This window comes from Cherax quadricarinatus, chromosome 79 (genome assembly GCF_038502225.1).
Source record: "Cherax quadricarinatus isolate ZL_2023a chromosome 79, ASM3850222v1, whole genome shotgun sequence".
NCBI classification, from domain to species: Eukaryota; Metazoa; Arthropoda; class Malacostraca; order Decapoda; family Parastacidae; genus Cherax; species Cherax quadricarinatus.
The window spans coordinates 19,904,606-19,930,338 of record NC_091370.1 but is presented as its reverse complement, the minus strand read 5'-3'; the positions used below and the strand labels follow the sequence as shown (position 1 = coordinate 19,930,338).

Below are 25,733 nucleotides of genomic sequence, written 5' to 3'. Positions count from 1 at the left end.
CCACCACTACCAATGTTCAACGTTACTACAAGGAATTATGGTGATATATCATGTATGGTGACACCACCACTACCAATGTTCAACGTTTGTACAAGGAATTATGGTGATATATCATTTATTGTGACACCACCACTACCAATGTTTAACGTTACTACAAGGAATTATGGTGATATATCATGTATTGTGACACCACCACTACCAATGTTCAACGTTACTACAAGGAATTATGGTGATATATCATGTATGGTGACACCACCACTACCAATGTTCAACGTTACTACAAGGAATTATGGTGATATATCATGTATGGTGACACCACCACTACCAATGTTCAACGTTACTACAAGGAATTATGGTGATATATCATGTATGGTGACACCACCACTACCAATGTTCAACGTTACTACAAGGAATTATGGTGATATATCATGTATTGTGACACCACCACTACCAATGTTCAACGTTACTAAAAGGAATTATGGTGATATATCATGTATGGTGACACCACCACTACCAATGTTCAACGTTACTACAAGGAATTATGGTGATATATCATGTATGGTGACACCACCACTACCAATGTTCAACGTTACTACAAGGAATTATGGTGATATATCATGTATGGTGACACCACCACTACCAATGTTCAACGTTACTACAAGGAATTATGGTGATATATCATGTATGGTGACACCACCACTACCAATGTTCAACGTTACTACAAGGAATTATGGTGATATATCATGTATGGTGACACCACCACTACCAATGTTCAACGTTACTACAAGGAATTATGGTGATATATCATGTATGGTGACACCACCACTACCAATGTTCAACGTTACTACAAGGAATTATGGTGATATATCATGTATGGTGACACCGCCACTACCAATGTTCAACGTTACTACAAGGAATTATGGTGATATATCATGTATGGTGACACCACCACTACCAATGTTCAACGTTACTACAAGGAATTATGGTGATATATCATGTATGGTAACACCATCACTACCAATGTTCCACGTTACTACAAGGAATTATGGTGATATATCATGTATGGTGACACCACCACTACCAACATGACTGCTCACATCAGTAAATTATTTGGATTTTTTTTCGTGTTTTTTTTTTTTTTTTTTGGTTTGCATAATTTCTTCTAAAATAACAATTGATTATTTGGCATCATAAGAGAGTGGGCGGAGCTAGTACGTAGTCTGGGAGCCAATCATAAGAGAGTGGGCGGAGCTAGTACGTAGTCTGGGAGCCAATCATAAGAGAGTGGGCGGAGCTAGTACGTAGTCTGGGAGCCAATCATAAGAGAGTGGGCGGAGCTAGTACGTAGTCTGGGAGCCAATCATAAGAGAGTGGGCAGAGTTAGTACGTAGTCTTGGAGCCAATCATAAGAGTTGGCAGAGCTAGTACGTAGTCTGGGAGCCAATCATAAGAGAGTGGGCAGAGCTAGTACGTAGTCTGGGAGCCAATCATTAGAGAGTGGGCGGAGCTAGTACATAGTCTTTGAGCCAATCATAAGAGAGTGGGCGGAGCTAGTACGTAGTCTTGGAGCCAATCATAAGAGAGTGGGCGGAGCTAGTACGTAGTCTGGGAGCCAATCATAAGAGAGTGGGCGGAGCTAGTACGTAGTCTGGGAGCCAATCATAAGAGAGTGGGCGGAGCTAGTACGTAGTCTGGGAGCCAATCATAAGAGAGTGGGCGGAGCTAGTACGTAGTCTGGGAGCCAATCATAAGAGAGTGGGCGGAGCTAGTACGTAGTCTGGGAGCCAATCATAAGAGAGTGGGCAGAGCTAGTACGTAGTCTGGGAGCCAATCATAAGAGTGTGGGCGGAGCTAGTACGTAGTCTGGGAGCCAATCATAAGAGAGTGGGCGGAGCTAGTACGTAGTCTGGGAGCCAATCATAAGAGAGTGGGCAGAGCTAGTACGTAGTCTTGGAGCCAATCATAAGAGTTGGCAGAGCTAGTACGTAGTCTGGGAGCCAATCATAAGAGAGTGGGCAGAGCTAGTACGTAGTCTGGGAGCCAATCATTAGAGAGTGGGCAGAGCTATTACATAGTCTTTGAGCCAATCATAAGAGAGTGGGCGGAGCTAGTACGTAGTCTTGGAGCCAATCATAAGAGAGTGGGCAGAGCTAGTACGTAGTCTGGGAGCCAATCATTAGAGAGTGGGCGGAGCTAGTACGTAGTCTTGGAGCCAATCATAAGAAAGTGGGCAGAACTAGTACGTAGTCTGGGAGCCAATCATTAGAGAGTGGGCAGAGCTAATATGTAGTCTGGGAGCTAATCTTAAGAGAGTGGGCGGAGCTAATATGTAGTCTGGGAGCCAATCATAAGAGAGTGGGCGGAGCTAGTATGTAGTCTGGGAGCCAATGATAAGAGAGTGGGCAGAGCTAGTATGTAGTGTGGGAGCCAATCATAAGAGAGTGGGCGGAGCTAATATGTAGTCTGGGAGCCAATCATAAGAGAGTGGGTGGAGCTAGTATGTAGTGTGGGAGCCAATTGTAAGAGAGTGGGCAGATCTAGTATGTAGTCTGAGAGCCAATCATAAGTGAGTGGGCAGAGCTAGTATGTAGTCTGGGAGCCAATCATAAGAGAGTGGGCCGAGTCAGTACGTCGTCTGGGCGCCAATCAGGAACCGTCTGGGAACATGTTTATGTCTGTGGAATTCCTGAGTCTCGAGAGACAGGAGAAAATACTTCATTATTACGCTAATATAAACTCTACGGCTTATTTATCTTTCACAATTGATCTAATATGACATAATAAACGATATAAATAACATAAAACATGATATATACTCTAGAATAAATAAAATAGGTCAAAATGACGAGTTCTCTCCTTCAGTCTCGCTATATATATTAATTACTGCTTCTTTCTATAAGTGTTGGTTGGTCCTGAGCAAGAGAAAACGGAGTGTTCGTGAGGGTAACTGCACTAGATCACTAGTATAATATGGAAAACACTGAAATAAAAATGATTTTCTGGGACAAAAAATATCCACGAGTCATCAGGTATGCGATCATTTCACTGAATATCTAATAAATAAATTATTGGCTTATTTCCATTAATTTACTCACTTAATGGGAGGCCTGGTCACAGACCGGGCCGCGGGGGCGTTGACCCCCGGAACTCTCTCCAGGTAAACTCCAGGTAATATTGAATTAAAGGAAATAACTTTGAGAAGAAATCATAAAACAGTGATTATTGTAGGAGCTGCTGAAGTTATATTGGAAATATTACAAATATTTCGGGATTTGTGTGGCAGTAAAAGGCAGATTTTTTGAAAAATGTCAAAACCATATTAACTTTATTTTTTTGTAGAATAAGGATAATATATTTACATGTTTTACTTGCTCAAAACATGGAATTACCATTGTTTTATTATCAGTAAATCCTCAACAACCTTCCATTGTGCCATTTATCAAATATTAAGTGACAAATGTTATGTCTATGTTATTGAAAGTTAGACATAATAAGGAGAGTTAACATAGATACTCTCCGTGCAGGCAGCTACCATAATGGTAACTACCATGAAGATAACGGCTACCACGAAGGTAATTACCATGATGGTAGCTATTTTGAATATAGCAGCTACCATGATTGCAGCTATCATAATAACAGCTACCATGATGGCAGCTATCATGAATATAATTGCTACCATGAACATACCTACCATGTTAGTAGCTATCATGAATGTAGCAGCTACCACGATTATATTACTATGTTAGTAGCTATCATAAATGTAGAAGCTACCATGAATATACCTACCATGTTAGTAGCTAAAATAAATGTAGCAGCTACCATGAATATACCTACCATGCTAGTAGCTATCATAAATGTAGAAGCTACCATGAATATACCTACCATGTTAGTAGCTATCATAAATGTAGAAGCTACCATGAATATACCTACCATGTTAGTAGCTATCATGGAAGTAGCAGCTACACTAACAGCACCTTTCAAGGCAGGTGAAATTGCTGACCTAGAAAATGTACAGAGAACCTTCACGGCGCGCATAACGGAGATAAAACATCTCAACTACTGGGAGCACTTGAAGTTCCTAAAACTGTATTCCCTGGAACGCAGGCGGGAGAGATGCATAATTATATACACCTGGAAAATCCTAGAGGGATTAGTACCGAGCTTGCACACGAAAATCACTCACAACAAAATCAAAAGACTTGGCAGACGATGCACCATCCCCCCAATGAAAAGCAGGGGTGTCACTAGCACGTTAAGAGACCATACAATAAGTGTCAGGGGCCCGAGACTGTTCAACTGCCTCCCAGCATACGTAAGGGGAATTACCAATAGACCCCTGGCAGTCTTCAAGCTGGCACTGGACAAGCACCTAAAGTCGGTACCTGAGCAGCCCGGCTGTGGCTCGTACGTTGGATTGCGTGCAGCCAGCAGTAACAGCCTGGTTGATCAGGCTCTGATCCATCATGAGGCCTGGTCACAGGGCCGCGGGGGCGTTGACCCCCGGAACTCTCTCCAGGTAAACTCCAGGCTACCATGAATATTGCTATCATTTTGGTAGCTAACATGAACATAGCTGCTAACATAAAGGTAATTTCTGTGATCGTAGATACCATGAATGAAGGCGTTACCATGATGGTAGCTATTATGAATGCATTACTATAATCATAGGTGAGCGCTAAACTCGTAGGAACATACAGCGCCTGTGGGGGGATGGAAGGTATTCAGGCTTAATTGAGGGAACTGGAGCACAGATCTAATTCCCTGGATCAAGAGCACTTCACTAGCGTCAAGGAACCTCCCTTGAGGGAGATTATGAATATAATAGCTACCATGAGGGTAGTTACCATAATGGCAGCTATCATGAATATAACCACTACCATTATCGTAGTTTCTATGATAGCTGCAATCAAGAATATAACAGGTACCATGAAGATGGTTACCATGATGGTAGCTATCATGAAAGTAGCTGCCACCATGAATGAAGTTAACATGATGATAGTTATCATAAATATTACAGTTACCATGATGTTCCTCTTCAAGGGGGGCTCCTTGGCGTGGTGAAGAGGCTCTTGGTCTGAGGAATTAGACCTGTCGGTCTACTTCCTCAGACCGAACCTAATTAACCCCCAATCCCCCGTTCCCTATCCCATCCTCCCCATCCTCCCCTTTTTCCTTTCCTCCTCCTCCTCCCCACCCCTCCCTTTTGCCCTTCCTTTTTGGCCTTTGTTTTTTTTTTTTTTTCACAGGCACGCTAGTTCCTAGGTAGGGGAAAGGGTACCGGGGTCCATCCCATTCCGTTGAGGTTCTTGGCGGTGGCATAGTTTGCCGTGGAATCTGGATTGCCTGGAGATGTCCTGATCCCTCTCCGGTATCCTGGAGGGTGGCTTTGGGTGTCTCTCGGGCGACGGGTGTATCTCTGGAAGCCACCTTTCGGATTCCGGGGGTGGTGGCCGAAGGAGGTATGCTTTGTGGCGGATTTCCAGCCGCCCTCTCTTTTGTCCACCGAGGTAGCTCGGCAGATGTGAGGTTGCTATCCCAGATTGCCGGTTTACTGGCATGATGGGTAGGGTATGGCACGGGTTCCATGCTGCATCTGCGCTACTTGCGGTGCTGAGGTCCTCTTGGGCGTGGAGGGAGATTTCTGGCCCTTTCATTCCTCCTAGGAACTATCCCTCCCCGGTCCCCCCTTTTTTTATTCTTTTTTTTATTTTTATTTTCTTTTCTTCTTTCTTTTTTTTCTTAAAAACAAAAAGAAAGAAGTAACCTAACCATGGCAGCAATAGTCCATGAACCTGCTACCCCCGGGCCCCTTCTTGATACCGCATCCCGTTCTGACCCCGCCTCGTCTTTGGACCACTCTTCAGACACTCCTCATGCCTCTGTACCTCTTGCCGGTGCTGTTTCCTCACCCGCTTCAGGTACTGAGGCCTCGACTGACTCCTTCGATTTATCTGACCTTCGCTCTCCTCTGACTATGTTTCCGGCCTCTCCCTCTATGGTGCGGCAATTTTCGAATCGCCAGCCCGTTCCACGTCGGACCAACTCTGGTCCCACGCCTAAACGACAATGACAATTACCCGCTGATGATACATTTCCACCTTCTCGTTCTTCTCAGAAAAGATCGACACGTCCTTCACTACCTTTCCACGCTCAGTTTCAGACTGCACAATGGACTAAATTCTTCACTTTACGACCGACTTCCTCTACTGCCTATCTTTCTGACCACAGTATTGGCAAGGCACTCCTACGCCATGTTGGTAAAGATATTTCTTTTCATGCTCTTAAGAGCGGTACGTGCATCGTCACCATACAGAATGCTACCCAGGCTCATGAGCTTTCTCGTCTTTCTCATATCGATACTGTTCCTGTAACTATTGAAAAGCATCATTCCCTCAATTCTTGTAGTGGTACCGTCATTCTGCCCCATACCATAGTTCAACAAAATTTCCAGACATGTGGCACTGACATTCTTGAACAGCTGGAACTCCAAGATCTCCCAATCCTCAAGGTAGACACGTTCTTCCTGCCCGCGGGCGGAGACGATACCCTAGCAATGTGGCTCGTATAACTTTTGACAGCCATGAACTCCCATCCTCAGTTTATGTAGCAGGACATCGGTTACAAGTTCGAAAGGTGATCCCTACACCGCAACAGTGTAGAAATTGCTGGCGATTTGGCCATCCAGCGAAATATTGCAGATCTATCGCCGAATGCCCAGTCTGTGGTGCCGATGACCATTCTAATACGTCTTGCAATCGACCTCCCTCTTGCCTTAATTGTCATGAGGCTCACCCTTAGTACTCTCGCCGTTGTCAAGTCTACTTAAACGAGCGGGAAATCCGTTACCTCAAAGAGGCAGAAGGTCTCCCTTATGCCATGGCAGTTTCTCATCTCCGCCTCCAAGGGAGACTACCTCGTGTTTCCTATTCCCGTGTTTCAAAACGTCCCCCCACTTCTGGTATCCCATCTTCTGCACCCACCTCTGTGGTTACCTCTCCCATAGTCACTCCTGTAGCTAATTCTTTTGCTGTCCTCGGCTCCGACGTCCCTACTTCAACGTCTCAGTCTGATCTTGCTTCTTCGTGTTCTCTCTCACAAGCCTCAGTAGCGACGAGATCTCGTATGACACCTCCTCCCAATCGTCCCTCTACTTCTCAAAAGTCAAAAAATGGTCCGTTAACACCTCTTACCCATCTTCCACCTCCTCATTTTCCCTTCCCTGTCTCTGTACCTGGTTCTCCCCATCTCACTGGCTCTGTTACAAGTGTAGAGGTTCACCCTCCTCCTCTTACTGTACCTTCCTCCCCTGTTCCCTCCCAAGTTTCTTCCTCTTCTGCCACCTCCCAGGTTTCTGCCTCTTCTGTCCCCTTCCACGCTTCTCCAGTTCCTTCCACCCTTTGGCCCCCCCTACCTTGGTACAGTCCATTACAGTTCCAATCTTTACTCATCCTCCCCCTACCATTTCCAATATCTTCTCCCATACGACGTCTCTGAATTCTGAAACACTTGACGCAATCTCTGAATATATTGCAGAGACCAAACCATCAATGGACACTGATCCACCCTCCGCTCCTTCTCTCTCCTCTACTCCATCTGCGCAACTCCTTTCTTCACAGCGCACCGTTCCTTCGCTGCTTGAACGTTTTCCACTGCCTCCGCATGTGGACTTTTCTAACCCCTCTAGTCCGTAGGAACCCTTACCTACGGACTTCAGGTATCTTTATCATTGCCAATCATGGCCTATTTACAGTGGAATATACGCGGCCTCAGGGGTAATCGGGGTGAGCTTCAGATGTTACTCTCCCAGTTTTCCCATGTTGGTGTTTGTTTACAGGAACCAAAATTACACTCTGCTGTTATCTCTCCCATCTCAGGCTATAATTTATTGTATTCTTCAGATATTCCGTACTATCAGCTATTTGTTCGTACTTCACTGCATTACACAGCAGCCCGTATCCACTTGCATAGGTGGTATACGCTCTGCTCTTTATATCTCTCTCCTTCTCTGGCATTATCTATTCTGGATATTGCCTTTCTTGTTTCGTAATTACCGCCACTGATTCTGTTACTTGGTGATTTTAATGCCCACCATTTCCTCTGGGGGGGGTCTCACTGTGATTCCCGTGGCATTCAGTTAGAGGCTTTTCTTGCCACCCACCCCCTCCATGTTTTAAATACAGGTACTCACACCCATTTTGATCCTCGGACTCACACTCTCTCTTGCAGTGATCTCTCAGTCTGCTCTTCCTCCGCTGCATTAGACTTCACTTGGTCTGTTCTCCCGGACTTACATGACAGCGATCATTTCCCAATCATTCTTACTTCCCCTTCACATTCACCACCTCTTCACATCCCACGCTGGCAATTTGATCAGGAAAATTGGAACCTTTACTCACACCTAACTGTTTTTAGAGAGGTTCCTTCTTCGTCCTCCATCGATGAGCTTTTACACCTCTTCTCGTCCTCCGTTTTAACCACAGCTTCTCATTCTATACCCCAAACTTCGGGCAGGAATTCTCAGAAATGCGTGCCTTGGTGGTCTCCTGCTTGTGCTCGTGCAGTACGTTTGAAATGCACTGCATGGGGCAGGTACCGGTACAATACAACCACAGAGAGACTTCTTGATTTTAAGCAGAAGCGAGCTATCGCTCGCCGTGTCATCCGTGATGCTAAACGTACTTGCTGGCGAGATTATGTCTCCACCATCACCTCTGCTTCCTCTAAAAGTACGAAAACTGAGTGGTAAATATTCTCCTGACCTGGCTCCTGTTCTGCGGGTTGCTGGTGTTAATATAGCAAACCCACTAGATGTTGCCAATGAAATTGGCAATCATCTGGTCCGTATTTCTCAGGGACTCCATCTATGCCCCTCATTTCTTTCCTCAAAGTCTGCCAGAGAGTTAGCACCCTTGGACTTTTCTTCTCTCAGAGAAGAACAGTATAATGTGCCTTTTACACTTCAAGAACTGGAGGCAACACTCTCGGCTTGCCGATCATTGGCAGCTGGGCCCGACGACATTCATATTCGTATGCTACAACATTTACATCAGTCAGCCCTTGCATTCCTATTATGCCTTTACAATCTTATTTGGTCACAAGGAGTTCTTCCACAGCTGTGGAAATCCGCCACTGTTCTCCCTTTCCGCAAACCAGGCACTACGGGACATGAAACCTCCCACTATCATCCCATTGCTCTTACCAGTGCAGTTTGCAAAGTGATGGAACACCTAGTAAATAGACGTTTAGTGTGGTATTTAGAGACACACAACAGTCTCTCCACTCGTCAATATGACTTTCATAAGGGACGTTCTACCATAGACCCCTTACTACGCTTGGATACGTATGTTCGTAATGCCTTTGCGAATAACCACTCAGTTATTGCCATATTTTTTGACCTTGAGAAGGCATATGACACAACTTGGAGGTATAATATTTTAGCCCAAGCCCACTCCTTAGGCCTTCGAGGCAATCTACCATCCTTCCTTAAGAACTTTTTAACTGACAGGCATTTCCGTGTTCGGGTTAATAATGTGCTCTCCCCGGACTTTATCCAAGCTGAAGGTGTCCCCCAGGGATGTGTTCTGAGCACAACACTTTTTCTCCTTGCTATTAATGATTTGGCCTCTAGTCTTCCATAAAATATTTGGTCATCACTCTATGTTGATGACTTCGCTATTGCCTGTGCAGGCGCTGACTGTCACCTTATTACAGTTTCTCTCCAGCATGCAGTCGACCGTGTTTCCAATTGGGCCACCACATGTGGGTTTAAATTTTCCAGCACTAAAACCCACCAAATTACTTTCACTAGACGCTCTGTCATCTCTGATCATCCTTTGTACCTCTATGGCTCCCGTATCCCTGAACGTGATACAGTCAAGTTTCTGGGCCTCCTCTTTGATCGTAGGTTATCCTGGAAACCTCACATTACCTCTCTGAAGGCAACTTGTCACAGCCGGCTGAACCTTCTTAAAACCCTTGCTCATCTTTCATGGGGAGCTGATCGTCGAACCCTCCTTCGCCTACATTCCACCCTTATCTTATCGAAACTTGATTATGGTGATCAGATCTATTCAGCGGCATCTCCTGCTACTATCTCTAGCCTTAACCCCATTCATCACCAAGGATTACGTTTATGCCTTGGTGCTTTTCGCTCTTCCCCTGTCGAGAGCCTCTATGCAGAAGCGAACGTTCCATCCTTATCCGATCGCCGTGTTGCCCATTGCCTTCGCTACTATGTACGCTCTCATGATCTCTGCAATCCTTCCATTTATAGAATGGTCACTGATATTAGTAGACATTCTTTATTTGTTCGCCGCCCCTGTTTACTCCGTCCCTTCTCTCTTCGCCTTCATTTGCTCTTGTCTTCTCTTCAATTGCCACCTTTCTATGTACATGTAGCATCTCACTTTTCCCTACCCCCCTGGGAAGTTCCAGCTGTTCGAGTCTGTTCTTTCTCTCTCCCTTGCTCGAAAGCCCAACTGTCTACGGTCGCTTCCCGCTCTCTTTTTCTTGACCACTTTCACTCTCATTCTCATGCCATTGCTGTGTACACAGATGGCTCTAAGTCTCTGACGGCGTAGGATTCGCAGCAGTGTTTCCGGACAGCATCGTACAAGGGCATTTACTATCTTCGGCTAGTATTTTTACTGCTGAATTGTATGCCATCCTTACAGCACTTATCCGTATTGCATCTATGCCTGTGTCATCATTTGTGGTTGTCTCAGACTCCCTTAGTGCTTTACAGGCTATACAGAAATTTGATACACCTCACCCCTTAGTCCTCTGTATCCAACTTTGGCTACGCCGCATCTTTACCAAGCATAAATATATTGTTTTTTGTTGGGTCCCTGGTCATGTTGACATACAGGGCAATGAACAGGCAGACACTGCTGCGCGGTCAGCAGTACATGACCTACCAGTTTCATGTAGAGGTATTCCATTTACGGACTATTTTGCTGCAATATCTTCCCAACTTCACACCCGTTGGCAACAACGTTGGTCTACTATGCTCAGCAACAAACTTCAATCTATTAAACCGAGTATAGGTTACTGGCCGTCTTCTTATCACCAGTGTCGAGGTTGGGAGACTACTCTCTCCCGTCTTCGCATTGGCCATACTCGTCTTACTCATGGATATCTCATGGAGAGGCGCCCTGCTCCTGTGAGAATTGCCAAGTTCCATTATCAGTCAGCCACATTCTGTTGGACTGCCCACTTTATCAACGAGCACGCAGAATTTACCTCCGTCGTCGTCTTCGCTCTGCTGCTCTCTCTTTACCTTCCCTTCTCACTGATGGACCCACCTTTCATCCAGACTCTCTCATTGACTTTTTGACAACAACTGACTTCACAAATTCTGATACCTTCAGCCCTTTCTACTTCAATCTCTTGCTACCCTCTACCCCCGTACTATCCCCTGCCCCGCTGTTTTCTGTAACCTACTGATCATCCCTCCTCCCTTCTGCCATCTAATACCCTCGCTTCCTTCCCTACCCTGCAGCGCTGTATAGCCCTTGTGGCTTAGTGCTTCTTTTTGATTATAATAATAATAATACCATGATGTTAGCTGTCATGAATATTCCGGCTACCATGAAGAAAGCTGCGATGCTGGTAGCTATCATGAATATAGCTGCTACCATTAAGAGGATAATAACGCAAGTAACACAGACACTCACATTGTTAAGCCACAGTTGAGTGTTGTCTTAGTCAGGGTGCGCAGCTGGTGCTCCTGGTGTTGTGCGATGCTGACGTTGGTGTATACTGATAACTCATGCTTTATCTTGACACTGTGGTGATGCAGGTGATGGATCATGTCTTGGATGCCCGCCACTGTTACTGTGCTGTTGACACACCTGATCCTCCAGTACCTGTTGATGATGACACAACTGTTGTTGTCTGTTGAAGATCTGCAACCCTACCACAATCACTGTTGCAACCACCATCATCATTGTTGCAACCACCATCACTGCTGCAACCACCACAACCACCATCATTGCTGCAACCAAAACAAGCACCATTACTGCTGAAAACACTAAAACCACCACCACTACTGCAATCACAACAACCACCATCACTGCTATAACCACAACAACCACCATCACTTCTGCAACCATCACAACCACCATCAATACTACAACCACTACAATCACCATCACTGCTGCAACCAGCACCACCATTATTGCAACCACCACAACCACCATCACTACTGCAACCATCACAATCACAATCACTGCTGCAACCACCACCACCACTACTACCAGCACCAGCACCATCAATCAGGAATTTCACATCAACACTGTAAACAACACAAGACCAACAGTGATGGACTTACCCTCCTGGTGGTTGTAGCTCCTGGACTACCTCACTCACAACACAAGAACAACAGTGAAGGACCACCTCACTCACAACACAAGAACAACAGTGATAGACTCACCCTCCTGGTGGTTGAATCTCGCGGACCACCTCAATCACAACACAAGAACAACAGTGTTAGACACATCCTTCTGCTGGTTTTAGCTCCCGGACCACCTCAGTCACAACACAAGAACAACAGTGATAGACTCACAATTCTGGTGGTTGTAGCTCCTGGACTACACTCACAACACAAGAACAACAGTGAAGGACTCACCCTCCTGGTGGTAGTAGCTCCTGGACCACCTCACTCACAACAAAAGAACAACAGTGATGGATTCACCATCCTGGTGGTTGTAGCTCCTGGACCACCTCACTCACCCTTCTGGTGGTTGTAGCTCTTGGACCACCTAACTCACAGCACAAGATCAACAATGACGGACACACCCTCCTCGCGGCTGTATCTCCTGGACCACCTCACTCAAAACACAAGAACAACATTCAAGGACTCACCTTCCTGGTGGTTGTAGCTCCTGGTCCTCCTCACTCACAAGACAAGAACAACAGTGAAGGACTCACCATCCTGGTGGTTGTAGCTCCTGGATCACCTCACTCACAACAAAAGAACAACAGTGATGGATTCACCATCCTGGTGGTTGTAGCTCCTGGACCACCTCACTCACCCTCCTGGTGGTTGTAGCTCTTGGACCACCTAACTCACAGCACAAGATCAACAATGACGGACACACCCTCCTCGCGGCTGTATCTCCTGGACCACCTCACTCAAAACACAAGAACAACATTCAAGGACTCACCTTCCTGGTGGTTGTAGCTCCTGGTCCTCCTCACTCACAAGACAAGAACAACAGTGAAGGACTCACCATCCTGGTGGTTGTAGCTCCTGGATCACCTCACTCACAACAAAAGAACAACAGTGATGGACTCACCCTCCTGGTGGTTGAAGCTCCATGACCACCTCGCTCACAACAGACGAACAACAGTGATAGACACACCCTCCTGGTGGTTGTAGCTCCTGGACCACTTCACTCACATCACAAGAACAAAAGTAATGGACTCACTCTCCTGGTGGTTGTAGCTCCTTGACCGCCTCACTCACAACACAAGAGCAACAGTGGTAGAATCAACCACCTGGTGGTTGTAGCTCCTGGACCTCTTCACTCACAACAGAAGAACAACAGTGATGGACTCACCCTAATGGAGGTTGTAGCTCTTGGATCACCTCACAGCACAAAAACAACAGTGATGGACTCACCATCCTGTTTGTTGTAGCTCCTGCACCACCTAACTCACAACACAAGAACAAAAGTAATGTACTCACGATTCTGGTGGTTTTAGCTCCTGGACCACCACACTCGCAACACAAGAACAACAGTTTTAGACGCACTCTCCTGGTGGTTGTAGCTCCTGGACCACCTCACTCACAACACAAGAACAACAGTGATAGACTCACCCATTTGGTGACTGTAGCTCCTGGACCACCTCACTCACAACACAAGAACAACAATGATGGACACACCCTCCTCGTGGTTGTAGCTTCTGGACAACCTCACTCACAACACAAGAACAACATTGAAATACTCACCTTCCTGGTGGTTGTAGCTCCTGGACCACCTTAATCACAACACTAGAGCAACAGTGATGGATTCACCCTCCTCGTGGTTGCAGCTCTTGTACCGCCTCACAACAAAAGAACAACAGTGAAGGACTCACCTTCGTGGTAGTTGTAGCTACTGGACCACCTCACTCACAACACAATAACAACATTGAAGGACTCGCCCTCTTGGTGGTTGTAGCTCCTGGACCACCTCACAATATAAGAACAACAGTGAGGGATTCACACTCCTGGTAGTTGCAGCTCCTGTACCACCTCACAGCACAAGAACAGTAGTGAAGGACTCACCTTCTTGGTAGTTGTAGCTCCTGGACCACCTCACTCACTCTCATGCTGGTTGTAGCTCCTGGACCACAACATTCACAACACAAGAACAACAGTTATGGACTCACCCTCCTGGTGGTTGTAGCTCCTGGACCACTTCGCTCACAACATAAGAACAACAGTGATGGACTCACCCTCCTGGAGGTTGTAGCTCCTGGACCACCTCACACACAACACAAGAACAAAAGTAATGGACTAAAAATTCTGGTGGTTGTAGCTCCTGGACCATCTAACTCACAACACAAGAACAACAGTGATGGACTCACCCTCCTGATGGTTGTAGCTCCAGGACCACCTCACTCACAGCATAATAACAACAATGAAGGACTCATCCTCCTGGCGGTTGTAGCTCCTGGACCAACTCACAAAACAAGAATAACAGTGATGGACACACAATCCTGGTGGTTATAGCTCCTGGACCACCTAACTCTCAACACAAGAAAAACAATGAAGGAGTCACCCTCCTTGTGGTTGTAGCTCCTGGACCACCTCACTCACAACACAAGAACAACAGTGATGGACTCACCCTCCTGGTGGTTGTAGCTCCTGGGTCAGGTCACAGGCACGACTCACTACATCATCATTCAAATCAGTCAGCTCCAGCTCCACCGCGAGGAGTGTGCTGGGTAGTGACGTCACGGCTGCTGCTGACACTGCTGCTGCTGACACTCTCACACCTGTAGTGATCACCATACTGTCACCATCACTACTGTAGTGATACCTTACTGTCTCAATCACTACTATAGTGATATACCATACTGTCACCATCGCTACTGTAGTGATACACCTTACTGTCACCATCACTACTGTAGTGATATACCATACTGTCACCATCACTACTGTAGTGATACCATACTGTCTCAATCACCACTGTAGTGATACACCATACTGTCACAATCACTACTGTAGTGATACATCATATTGTCACCATCACTTCTGTAGTGATACACCATGGCCTCCATAGTGATACACCATGTTGTCACCATCATTACTGTAATGATACACCATTCTATCACCATCACTACTGTAGTGATACATCATATTTTCACCATCATTACTGTAGTGATGCACAATACTGTCACCATCACTACTGTACTGATACTCCATTCTGTCACCATCACTACTGTAGGGATACACCATACTGTCACCATCACTACTGTAGTGATGCACCCTACTGTCACCATCACCACTATAGTGATACACCATACTGTCACTGTCACCTCTGAGGTGATACATAATACTGTCACCATCACTACTCTAGTCATACACCTTACTGTCACCATCACTACTGTAGTGGTACACCATGCTGTCACCATCACTTCTCTAGTCATACACCTTACTGTCACCATCACTACTGTAGTGATACACCATACCGTCGCCATCACTACTGTAGTGATACACCATACCGTCGCCATCACTACTGTAGTGATACACCATACTGTCACCATTACTACTGTAGTGATACACCATACTGTCACCATTACTACTGTAGTGATACACCATACTGTCACCATTACTACTGTAGTGATACACCATACTGTCACCATTACTACTGTAGTGATACACCATACTGTCACCATTACTACTGTAGTGATACACCATACTGTCACCATTACTACTGTAGTGATACACCATACTGTCACCATTACTACTGTAGTGATACACCATACTGTCACCATTACTACTGTAGTGATACACCATACTGTCACCATTACTACTGTAGTGATACACCATACTGTCACCATTACTACTGTAGTGATACACCATACTGTCACCATTACTACTGTAGTGATACACCATACTGTCACCATTACTACTGTAGTGATACACCATACTGTCACCATTACTACTGTAGTGATACACCATACTGTCACTATTACTACTGTAGTGATACACCATACTGTCACCATTACTACTGTAGTGATACACCATACTGTCGCCATTACTACTGTAGTGATACACCATACTGTCGCCATTACTACTGTAGTGATACACCATACCGTCGCCATCACTACTGTAGTGATACACCATACTGTCACCATTACTACTGTAGTGATACACCATACTGTCACCATTACTACTGAAGTGATACACCATACTGTCACCATTACTACTGTAGTGATACACCATACTGTCACCATTACTACTGTAGTGATACACCATACTGTCACCATTACTACTGTAGTGATACACCATACTGTCACCATTACTACTGTAGTGATACACCATACTGTCACCATTACTACTGTAGTGATACACCATACTGTCACCATTACTACTGTAGTGATACACCATACTGTCACCATTACTACTGTAGTGATACACCATACTGTCACCATTACTACTGTAGTGATACACCATACTGTCACCATCACTACTGTAGTGATACACCATACTGTCACCATTACTACTGTAGTGATACACCATACTCTCACCATTACTAGTGTAGTGATACACCATACTGTTGCCATTACTGCTGTAGTGATACACCATACTCTCACCATTACTACTGTAGTGATACACCATACTGTCACCATTACTACTGTAGTGATACACCATACTGTCACCATTACTACTGTAGTGATACACCATACTGTCACCATTACTACTGTAGTGATACACCATACTGTCACCATTACTAGTGTAGTGATACACCATACTGTCACCATTACTACTGTAGTGATACACCATACTGTCACCATTACTACTGTAGTGATACACCATACTGTCACCATCACTGCTGTAGTGATACACCATACTGTCACCATTACTACTGTAGTGATACACCATACTGTCACCATTACTAGTGTAGTGATACACCATACTGTTGCCATTACTGCTGTAGTGATACACCATACTCTCACCATTACTACTGTAGTGATACACCATACTGTCACCATTACTACTGTAGTGATACACCATACTGTCACCATTACTACTGTAGTGATACACCATACTGTCACCATTACTACTGTAGTGATACACCATACTGTCACCATTACTAGTGTAGTGATACACCATACTGTTGCCATTACTGCTGTAGTGATACACCATACTGTCACCATCACCACTGTAGTGATACACCATACTGCCACCATCACTACTGTAGTGATACACCATACTGTCAACATCTCTACTGCAGTGATTCACCATATTGTCATCATCACTACTGTAGTGATTCACCATACTCTCACCATCACCACTGTAGTGTTACCATACTGTCACCATCACTACTGTTGTGATACACCATAATGTCACCATCACTACTGTAGTTTTACACCATACTGTTATCATCACCACTGTAGTAATACACCATACTGTCACCATTACTACTGCAGTGATACACCATACTACAACCATCACTTCTGTAGTGGTACACCATACTGTCACCATCACTACTGTAGTGATACACCATACTGTCACCATCACTACTGTAGTTTTACACCATACTGTCACCATCACTACTGTACTGATACACCATACTGTCACCATCACTACTGTAGTGATACACCATACTGTCACCATCACTACTGTAGTTTTACACCATACTGTCACCATCACTACTGTACTGATACACCATACTGTCACCATCACTACTGTAGTGATACACCATACTGTCACCATTACTACTGTAGTGATACACCATACTGTCACCATCACTACTGTAGTGATACACCATACTGTCACCATTACTACTGTAGTTATACACCATACTGTCACCATCACTACTGCAGTGATACACCATACTCTCACCATTATTACTGTAGTGATACACCATACTGTCACCATCACTACTGTAGTGATGCACCATACTGTCACCATTACTACTGTAGTGATACACCATACTGTCACCATCACTACTGCAGTGATACACCATACTCTCACCATTATTACTGTAGTGATACACCATACTGTCACCATCAACAGTGTTTATCATCACAACATCAGTGTTGTCAGGGTGGACAGTGTTGTCAGTGTGGACAGTGTTGTCAGTGTGGGCAGTGTAGTCAAAATAGTAATGATGTCAGTGCAGAGAGTGTTGTGGGGGTGAATTATGGTGTCAGGGTGAATTGTGTTGTCAGCATGGACAGTGTTGTCTGTTTGTACAGTGTTGTCTGTGTGGAGTGTGTTGTTAGGGAGGACAGTGCTGACAGGGTGGGCAGTGTTGAAAGGGCGGACAGTGATATCAAACGTGACGGTGTTGTCAGGGTGGTCGGTGTCATTAGACCAGCCAGAGTTGTCAGTGCGGTCAAAGTTGTCAATATGGATAATGTTGTCAGAGTGGACAGTGTTGCCAGAGTGGAGAGTGTTTTCAGGGGGGAAAAGTGTTGTCAGGGGGGAAAGTGATGTCAGAATGGGCAGTGCTGTCAGGGTGGACAGTATTGTCAGTGTGTGTAGTGTTTTCAGGGACAACAGTGTTGTCAAGGTGAACAGTGTTGTTAGGGACAATAGTGTTGTCAGGGTGGAACGTGTTGTAAGGGACAACAGTGTTGTCAAGGTGAACAGTGTTGTTAGGGACAATAGTGTTGTCAGGGTGGAACGTGTTGTAAGGGACAACAGTGTTGTCAGGGAGGAGAGTGTTGTCAGTTAGGACAGAGTTGTCAGTGTGGAAAATGTTGTCAGGGCGGACAGTGTTGTCAGGGAGGACAGTGTTGTCAGATAGCACAGAGTTGTCAGGGTAGACAGCGTTGTCAGGGAGGACAGTGTTGTCAGGGTGAACAGTGTTGTCAGGATGGACAGTGTCAGCGTGGACAGTGTTGTCAGGGTGGACAGTGTTGTTAGGGTGGACAGCGTTGTCAGAGTGGAGAGTGTTGTCAGAGTAGTCAGTGTTGTCAGATTGAAGAGTGCTGTCAGGGAGGACAGTGTTGTCAGCGTGACAGTGTTGTCAGGGAAGACATTTTAGCGTGCATGGACATTGTTGTCAGGGAGGACAGTGTTGTCACAAAGAATATATTGTGGTTGGTGACTCTCAGGTAAGATATATTGACCGTGCTTTTTGTAATAGGAATAAGAAGATGAGAGATAGAGTGTGCTTCCCTGGAGCTGGTGTTGGGGACATAGTCAACAGGCTGGATAATATCATGTCAGGTAATGGGAACAAGCCCATTATCTGTCTCAGTGCTGGTGGAAATGATATTGGGAAGGGTAGGAGAGAAGAGCTGCTAGATAAGTACAGGTGAGCAATTTTATAAACATGATTTAGCTTCAGTTGTTTTACTCTGTCTTCAACATTCAGCATATCCAACTGCTGTAATTCATCCTGGCCTACATGTGCTCTTGGTCCCAGCCCCAGGATGAATCTTACGATTTTGTTCTGGGTGATTTGCAGTCTATCTTTCAGTTTTTTTTTGTCAAGGCAAAGTACCAAGAAGAGCAAGCGTAATCCGTCTAGCCCTTATACAATGCCATATGGATTACGCTTGCTCTTCTTGGTACTCTGCCTTGACAAAAAAACTGAAAGATAGACTGCAAATCACCCAGAACAAAATCGTAAGATTCATCCTGGGGCTGGGACCAAGAGAACATGTAGGCCAGGATGAATTACAGCAGTTGGATATGCTGAATGTTGAAGACAGAGTAAAACAACTGAAGCTAAATCATGTTTATAAAATTGCTCACAAACAGTGTCCAGAATATCTTGCTGTCAATTTTGTCAAGGTTGGGAACCGCAGCAATCATAGTACTAGGGGGAGAGAGCACAACTTTGTAGTACCCACAGTCAGTGGCCAGGCTTCAAACACCTTTTATTGTACAGCAATAAAGGAATGGAACAGACTACCCACAAATGTCAAGGCCAGTCATAGCTTGAACCAGTTCAAGAAGACTGCCAAAAAGTGTCTGATGAATGAAGCAACAGAAAGGGAGGGGAATGATTTTCTATTTTTTAGCTAAAATACGTGTAAATTTTACCTTATCCCTAGTAATGACCCTCGTATTGTAGATAGTCGTAATGACCCTCGGGTAGTAGATAGTCTTAATGACCCTCGTATTGTAGATAGTCTTAATGACCCTCGTGTAGTAGATAGTCTTTTTAGTATGATAATAAGATGTTATCTTCATTATAGAATAATAAGAAAATATTATAACCTTTATATTATAATAATAAGGTAAAAGGACCCCAATGGAAATAAGTCACTCTGTCTGACTTTTTTGGGTTATCCTAGGTTCTCTACACATATGCTGCTATGTATGATAATTCTATGTAACTGTATTGTGTATACCTGAATAAATTTACTTACTTACTTACTTACTTACTTAAGTCTAAGGGAGGGATCCCAATCATATGTAGCATCTTGCCTAGAAGGGGAGTAGGAAATGAATGGTTGTCTAGGGCAATTTACCTGGAGTTTACCTGGAGAGAGTTTCGGGGGTCAACGCCCCCCGCGGCCCGGTCTGTGACCAGGCCTCCTGGTGGATCAGCGCCTGATCAACCAGGCTGTTGCTGCTGGCTGCACGCAAACCAACGTACGAGCCACAGCCCGGCTGATCAGGAACTGACTTTAGGTGCTTGTCCAGTGCCAGCTTGAAGACTGCCAGGGGTCTGTTGGTAATCCCCCTTATGTGTGCTGGGAGGCAGTTGAACAGTCTCGGGCCCCTGACACTTATTGTATGGTCTCTTAACGTGCTAGTGACACCCCTGCTTTTCATTGGGGGGATGGTGCATCGTCTGCCAAGTCTTTTGCTTTCGTAGTGAGTGATTTTCGTGTGCAAGTTCGGTACTAGTCCCTCTAGGATTTTCCAGGTGTATATAATCATGTATCTCTCCCTCCTGCGTTCCATGGAATACAGGTTTAGAAACCTCAAGCGCTCCCAGTAATTGAGGTGTTTTATCTCCGTTATGCGCGCCGTGAAAGTTCTCTGTACATTTTCTAGGTCGGCAATTTCACCTGCCTTGAAAGGTGCTGTTAGAGTGCAGCAATATTCCAGCCTAGATAGAACAAGTGACCTGAAGAGTGTCATCATGGGCTTGGCCTCCCTAGTTTTGAAGGTTCTCATTATCCATCCTGTCATTTTTCTAGCAGATGCGATTGATACAATGTTATGGTCCTTGAAGGTGAGATCCTCCGACATAATCACTCCCAGGTCTTTGACGTTGGTGTTTCGCTCTATTTTGTGGCCAGAATTTGTTTTGTACTCTGATGAAGATTTAATTTCCTCATGTTTACCATATCTGAGTAATTGAAATTTCTCATCGTTGAACTTCATATTGTTTTCCGCAGCCCACTGAAAGATTTGGTTGATGTCCGCCTGGAGCCTTGCAGTGTCTGCAATGGAAGACACTGTCATGCAGATTCGGGTGTCATCTGCAAAGGAAGACACGGTGCTGTGGCTGACATCCTTGTCTATGTCGGATATGAGGATGAGGAACAAGATGGGAGCTAGTACTGTGCCTTGTGGAACAGAGCTTTTCACCGTAGCTGCCTCGGACTTTACTCTGTTGACGACTACTCTCTGTGTTCTGTTAGTGAGGAAATTATAGATCCATCGACCGACTTTTCCTGTTATTCCTTTAGCACGCATTTTGTGCACTATTACGCCATGGTCACACTTGTCGAAGGCTTTTGCAAAGTCTGTATATATTACATCTGCATTCTTTTTGTCTTCTAGTGCATTTAGGACCTTGTCGTAGTGATCCAGTAGTTGAGACAGACAGGAGCGACCTGTTCTAAACCCATGTTGCCCTGGGTTGTGTAACTGATGGGTTTCTAGATGGGTGGTGATCTTGCTTCTTAGGACCCTTTCAAAGATTTTTATGATATGGGATGTTAGTCCTATTGGTCTGTAGTTCTTTGCTGTTGCTTTACTGCCCCCTTTGTGGAGTGGGGCTATGTCTGTTGTTTTTAGTAACTGAGGGACGACCCCCGTGTCCATGCTCCCTCTCCATAGGATGGAAAAGGCTCGTGATAGGGGCTTCTTGCAGTTCTTGATGAACACAGAGTTCCATGAGTCTGGCCCTGGGGCAGAGTGCATGGGCATGTCATTTATCGCCTGTTCGAAGTCATTTGGCGTCAGGATAACATCGGATAGGCTTGTGTTAATCAAATTTTGTGGCTCTCTCATAAAAAATTCATTTTGATCTTCGACTCTCAGTCTGGTTAGCGGCTTGCTAAAAACTGAGTCATATTGGGACTTGAGTAGCTCACTCATTTCCTTGCTGTCATCTGTGTAGGACCCATCTTGTTTAAGTAGGGGCCCAATACTGGACGTTGTTCTCGATTTTGATTTGGCATAGGAGAAGAAATACTTTGGGTTTCTTTCGATTTCATTTATGGCTTTTAGTTCTTCCCGCGATTCCTGACTCCTAAAGGATTCTTTTAGCTTAAGTTCGATGCTTGCTATTTCTCTGACCAGTGTCTCCCTACGCATTTCAGATATATTGACCTCTTTTAGCCGCTCTGTTATTCTTTTCCGTCGCCTGTAAAGGGAGCGCCTGTCTCTTTCTATTTTACATCTACTCCTCCTTTTTCTTAGAGGAATAAGCCTTGTGCATACATCGAGTGCCACCGCGTTAATCTGTTCTAGGCATAAGTTTGGGTCTGTGTTGCTTAGTATATCTTCCCAGCTTATATCGGTTAGGACTTGGTTTACTTGGTCCCACTTTATGTTTTTGTTATTGAAGTTGAATTTGGTGAATGTTCCCTCGTGACTAGTCTCATTTTGTCGGTCTGGGGCTCCACGCATACATGTCTGAACCTCAATTATGTTGTGATCTGAGTATATTGTTTTTCATATGGTGATATTTCTTATCAGATCATCATTGTTAGTGAAGATGAGGTCTAGTGTATTCTCCAGTCTAGTAGGCTCTATTATTTGCTGGTTTAAATTGAATTTTGTGCAGAGATTTAAAAGCTCGTGTGAGTGTGAGTTTTCATCAGAGCTGCCTCCTGGTGTTATTACTGCAACAATATTATTTGCTATATTCCTCCATTTTAGGTGCCTTAAGTTGAAATCCCCCAGGAGCAAGATGTTGGGTGCAGGAGCTGGAAGATTTTCCAGACAGTGGTCAATTTTTAACAGCTGTTCCTGGAATTGCTGGGATGTTGCATCCGGAGGCTTGTAGACTACCACAATGACTAGGTTTTGGTTCTCGACCTTTACTGCTAAAACTTCCACTACGTCATTTGAGGCATTAAGCAGTTCTGTGCAAACAAGTGACTCTGCAATGTACAGGCCAACCCCCTCCCTTTTGCCTGTTCACTCTGTCACATCTGTATAGGTTGTAACCTGGGATCCATATTTCGTTGTCCAAGTGATCCTTTATGTGGGTCTCAGTGAAAGCCGCGAACATTGCCTTTGCCTCTGCAAGCAGTCCACGGATGAAAGGTATTTTGTTGTTTGTTGCTGGCTTTAGACCCTGTATATTTGCAAAGAAGAATGTTATCGGACTGGTGGTATTGTTGGTACTGGGGGGGGATTTTTTTTCCGGCATTAGTATCTGTATCTGTTGGTTTGGAGTGGAGGCCATCGACTGTGGTTCCACTCCAGGAATGATTGGATTTGGTGTACGATTTCTGCCATTTCCTGCCAGTTTTTTTTCCTTCCTGGCACTAAAAAACCTCTCCCTCTTGAGTGGCTGTGGCTACCCAGGTTTTCCCATGGCCTGGATGTTTTGTATCTTTTTGTCCCGTTTAGATGGTATGCCTGGCAATTTAAGTTATAGCACAGTCTTTCCTGTACTGAAGAGGTACACATTTCAGGGTGAAAAAGCTTACAGGAAGGGAGTTTGCATTTTCCTGTTGTCATATGGGCATGGCATTTTCTAGGGTGGTCATAGTTGCATGTCCCATCTGTTTTTCCAGATTTCCCATGCCAGCAGATACCAAGTGCATAGTATGTGCACAGGCTTGGTTTCCGCTTGCCTTGGGTTTCTGTGACTGTATTCCCTGTTGGTGCATGTTTCCCTGTCTTACTTCTATCCTCCCTAGCACCAACAATGGAGCTCCCACCAGTTGTTTTTGGTAATTTATCCTCACTATTGCTATTGGAGTCCTCTTGTTTGCTATTTCCTGCGGTATTTCTAGTTTGGTGTAAATTGCTGGCTAGACAGATACTGCAAGGAACTTGCAATCCCATTCATTGACAACTGGAACAACTTTTATGGCAAACATGATATGTATGCAAGGGATGGGGTACATCTCTCTGGGGCAGGGGTGGTAGCACTTGCAGACTCGATTGAGAAGGCCATTGGTGAAATGCCTATGATTTTAAACTGATGGAAGATAGAGGTATGGGTGTGTGTGGGAAACAAGCAGGTTGCAACACTAGGGTGGGAAACAGTAAATGTATAAAAGGCATTCAGCATGAAGTTATAAATAAAGACAATAGATCAGGTCAGCAAACAAAGGGGAACAGCAGAGGGCAGCAAGGGACTAGCTCCCTTAAGGTTTACTATACTAATAGCAGGAGTGTAAGAAATAAGATAGATGAGCTAAGATTAATTGCAAGTGCAGGAAACATAGATATTATTGCTATAACAGAGACCTGGCTCAATCTGAAAGATAGAGAGATGCCCTCTGAATGTCACATACAAGGCTATAAATTATTCCACACTGACAGGGTCAATAGGAAAGGTGGTGGAGTAGCGATGTATGTCAGAGACAATTTAAATTGTTGTGTTAGACAAGATATTAAATTAGAAGCGTCAGCCACTGAATCTGTTTGGTTACAGCTTCTCGAGGGCCGAGAAAAACTAATTTTGGGTGTGATTTACAGGGCCCCAAATCTTGATAGGGAGTGCAGTAAACTTCTATGGGACGAAATTCGTAAGGCATCTACATACGAAAATGTTGTGCTAATGGGAGATTTCAACTATAGACAGATTGACTGGAGCAATTTGACAGGAAATTTAGAGTCAGGTGACTTTCTTGATACGATCCAGGATTGTTTTTTAAAACAGTTTGTGACAGAGCCTACTAGGGGAAATAATCTCCTTGACTTGGTTCTTGCCAGTAGGGAAACACTAATTAATAATCTTGAGGTTAATGATGAGCTTGGGGAAAGTGATCACAAATCACTCAGTTTTAATATATCATGGAATTCCCCTAATAATGGCAATCAAGTCTCCATCCCTGACTTTCGCTTGGCTGATTTCATAGGACTGAAAAATTACTTAGGTGGGCTGAACTGGAATGACCTGACTAAGAGTCAGGTAGGTGGTGATGGTTGCCGATATGATGCTTTCCAGGGCATAGTTCTAGCTGCTCAGTCAAATTATGTGCCAAAAATGATCCTAAATGGATGAACAATAGATTAAAATATCTGATTGGTCAAAAGAGAGGCATATACAGGCAAATCAAAAGAGGAGAGGGGCAATTAAGAAATCGATACATTCAGTTAAAGAGAGAAATAAAAAAGGGAATTAGAAAAGCAAAAAGAGATTATGAGGTTAAAGTTGCAAGAGAATCGAAGACTAACCCAAAAGGAT

At 44.6% G+C, this 25,733-nt stretch overlaps 1 protein-coding gene across 1 annotated transcript in view; it reads right to left on the bottom strand.

Moving 5' to 3' along the window:
- LOC128703820 (uncharacterized) overlaps nucleotides 1–25,733 on the bottom strand; it is a 125,413-nt gene that overhangs the window by 22,643 nt on the left and 77,037 nt on the right. The window contains exons 3-4 of the mRNA XM_053798662.2: nucleotides 14,835–14,985; nucleotides 11,676–11,867 (exon numbers count right to left, since the gene is read on the bottom strand). Coding sequence (XP_053654637.2) covers nucleotides 11,676–11,867; nucleotides 14,835–14,985 — 343 coding nt within the window. The remainder of the gene's footprint in view (nucleotides 1–11,675; nucleotides 11,868–14,834; nucleotides 14,986–25,733) is intronic.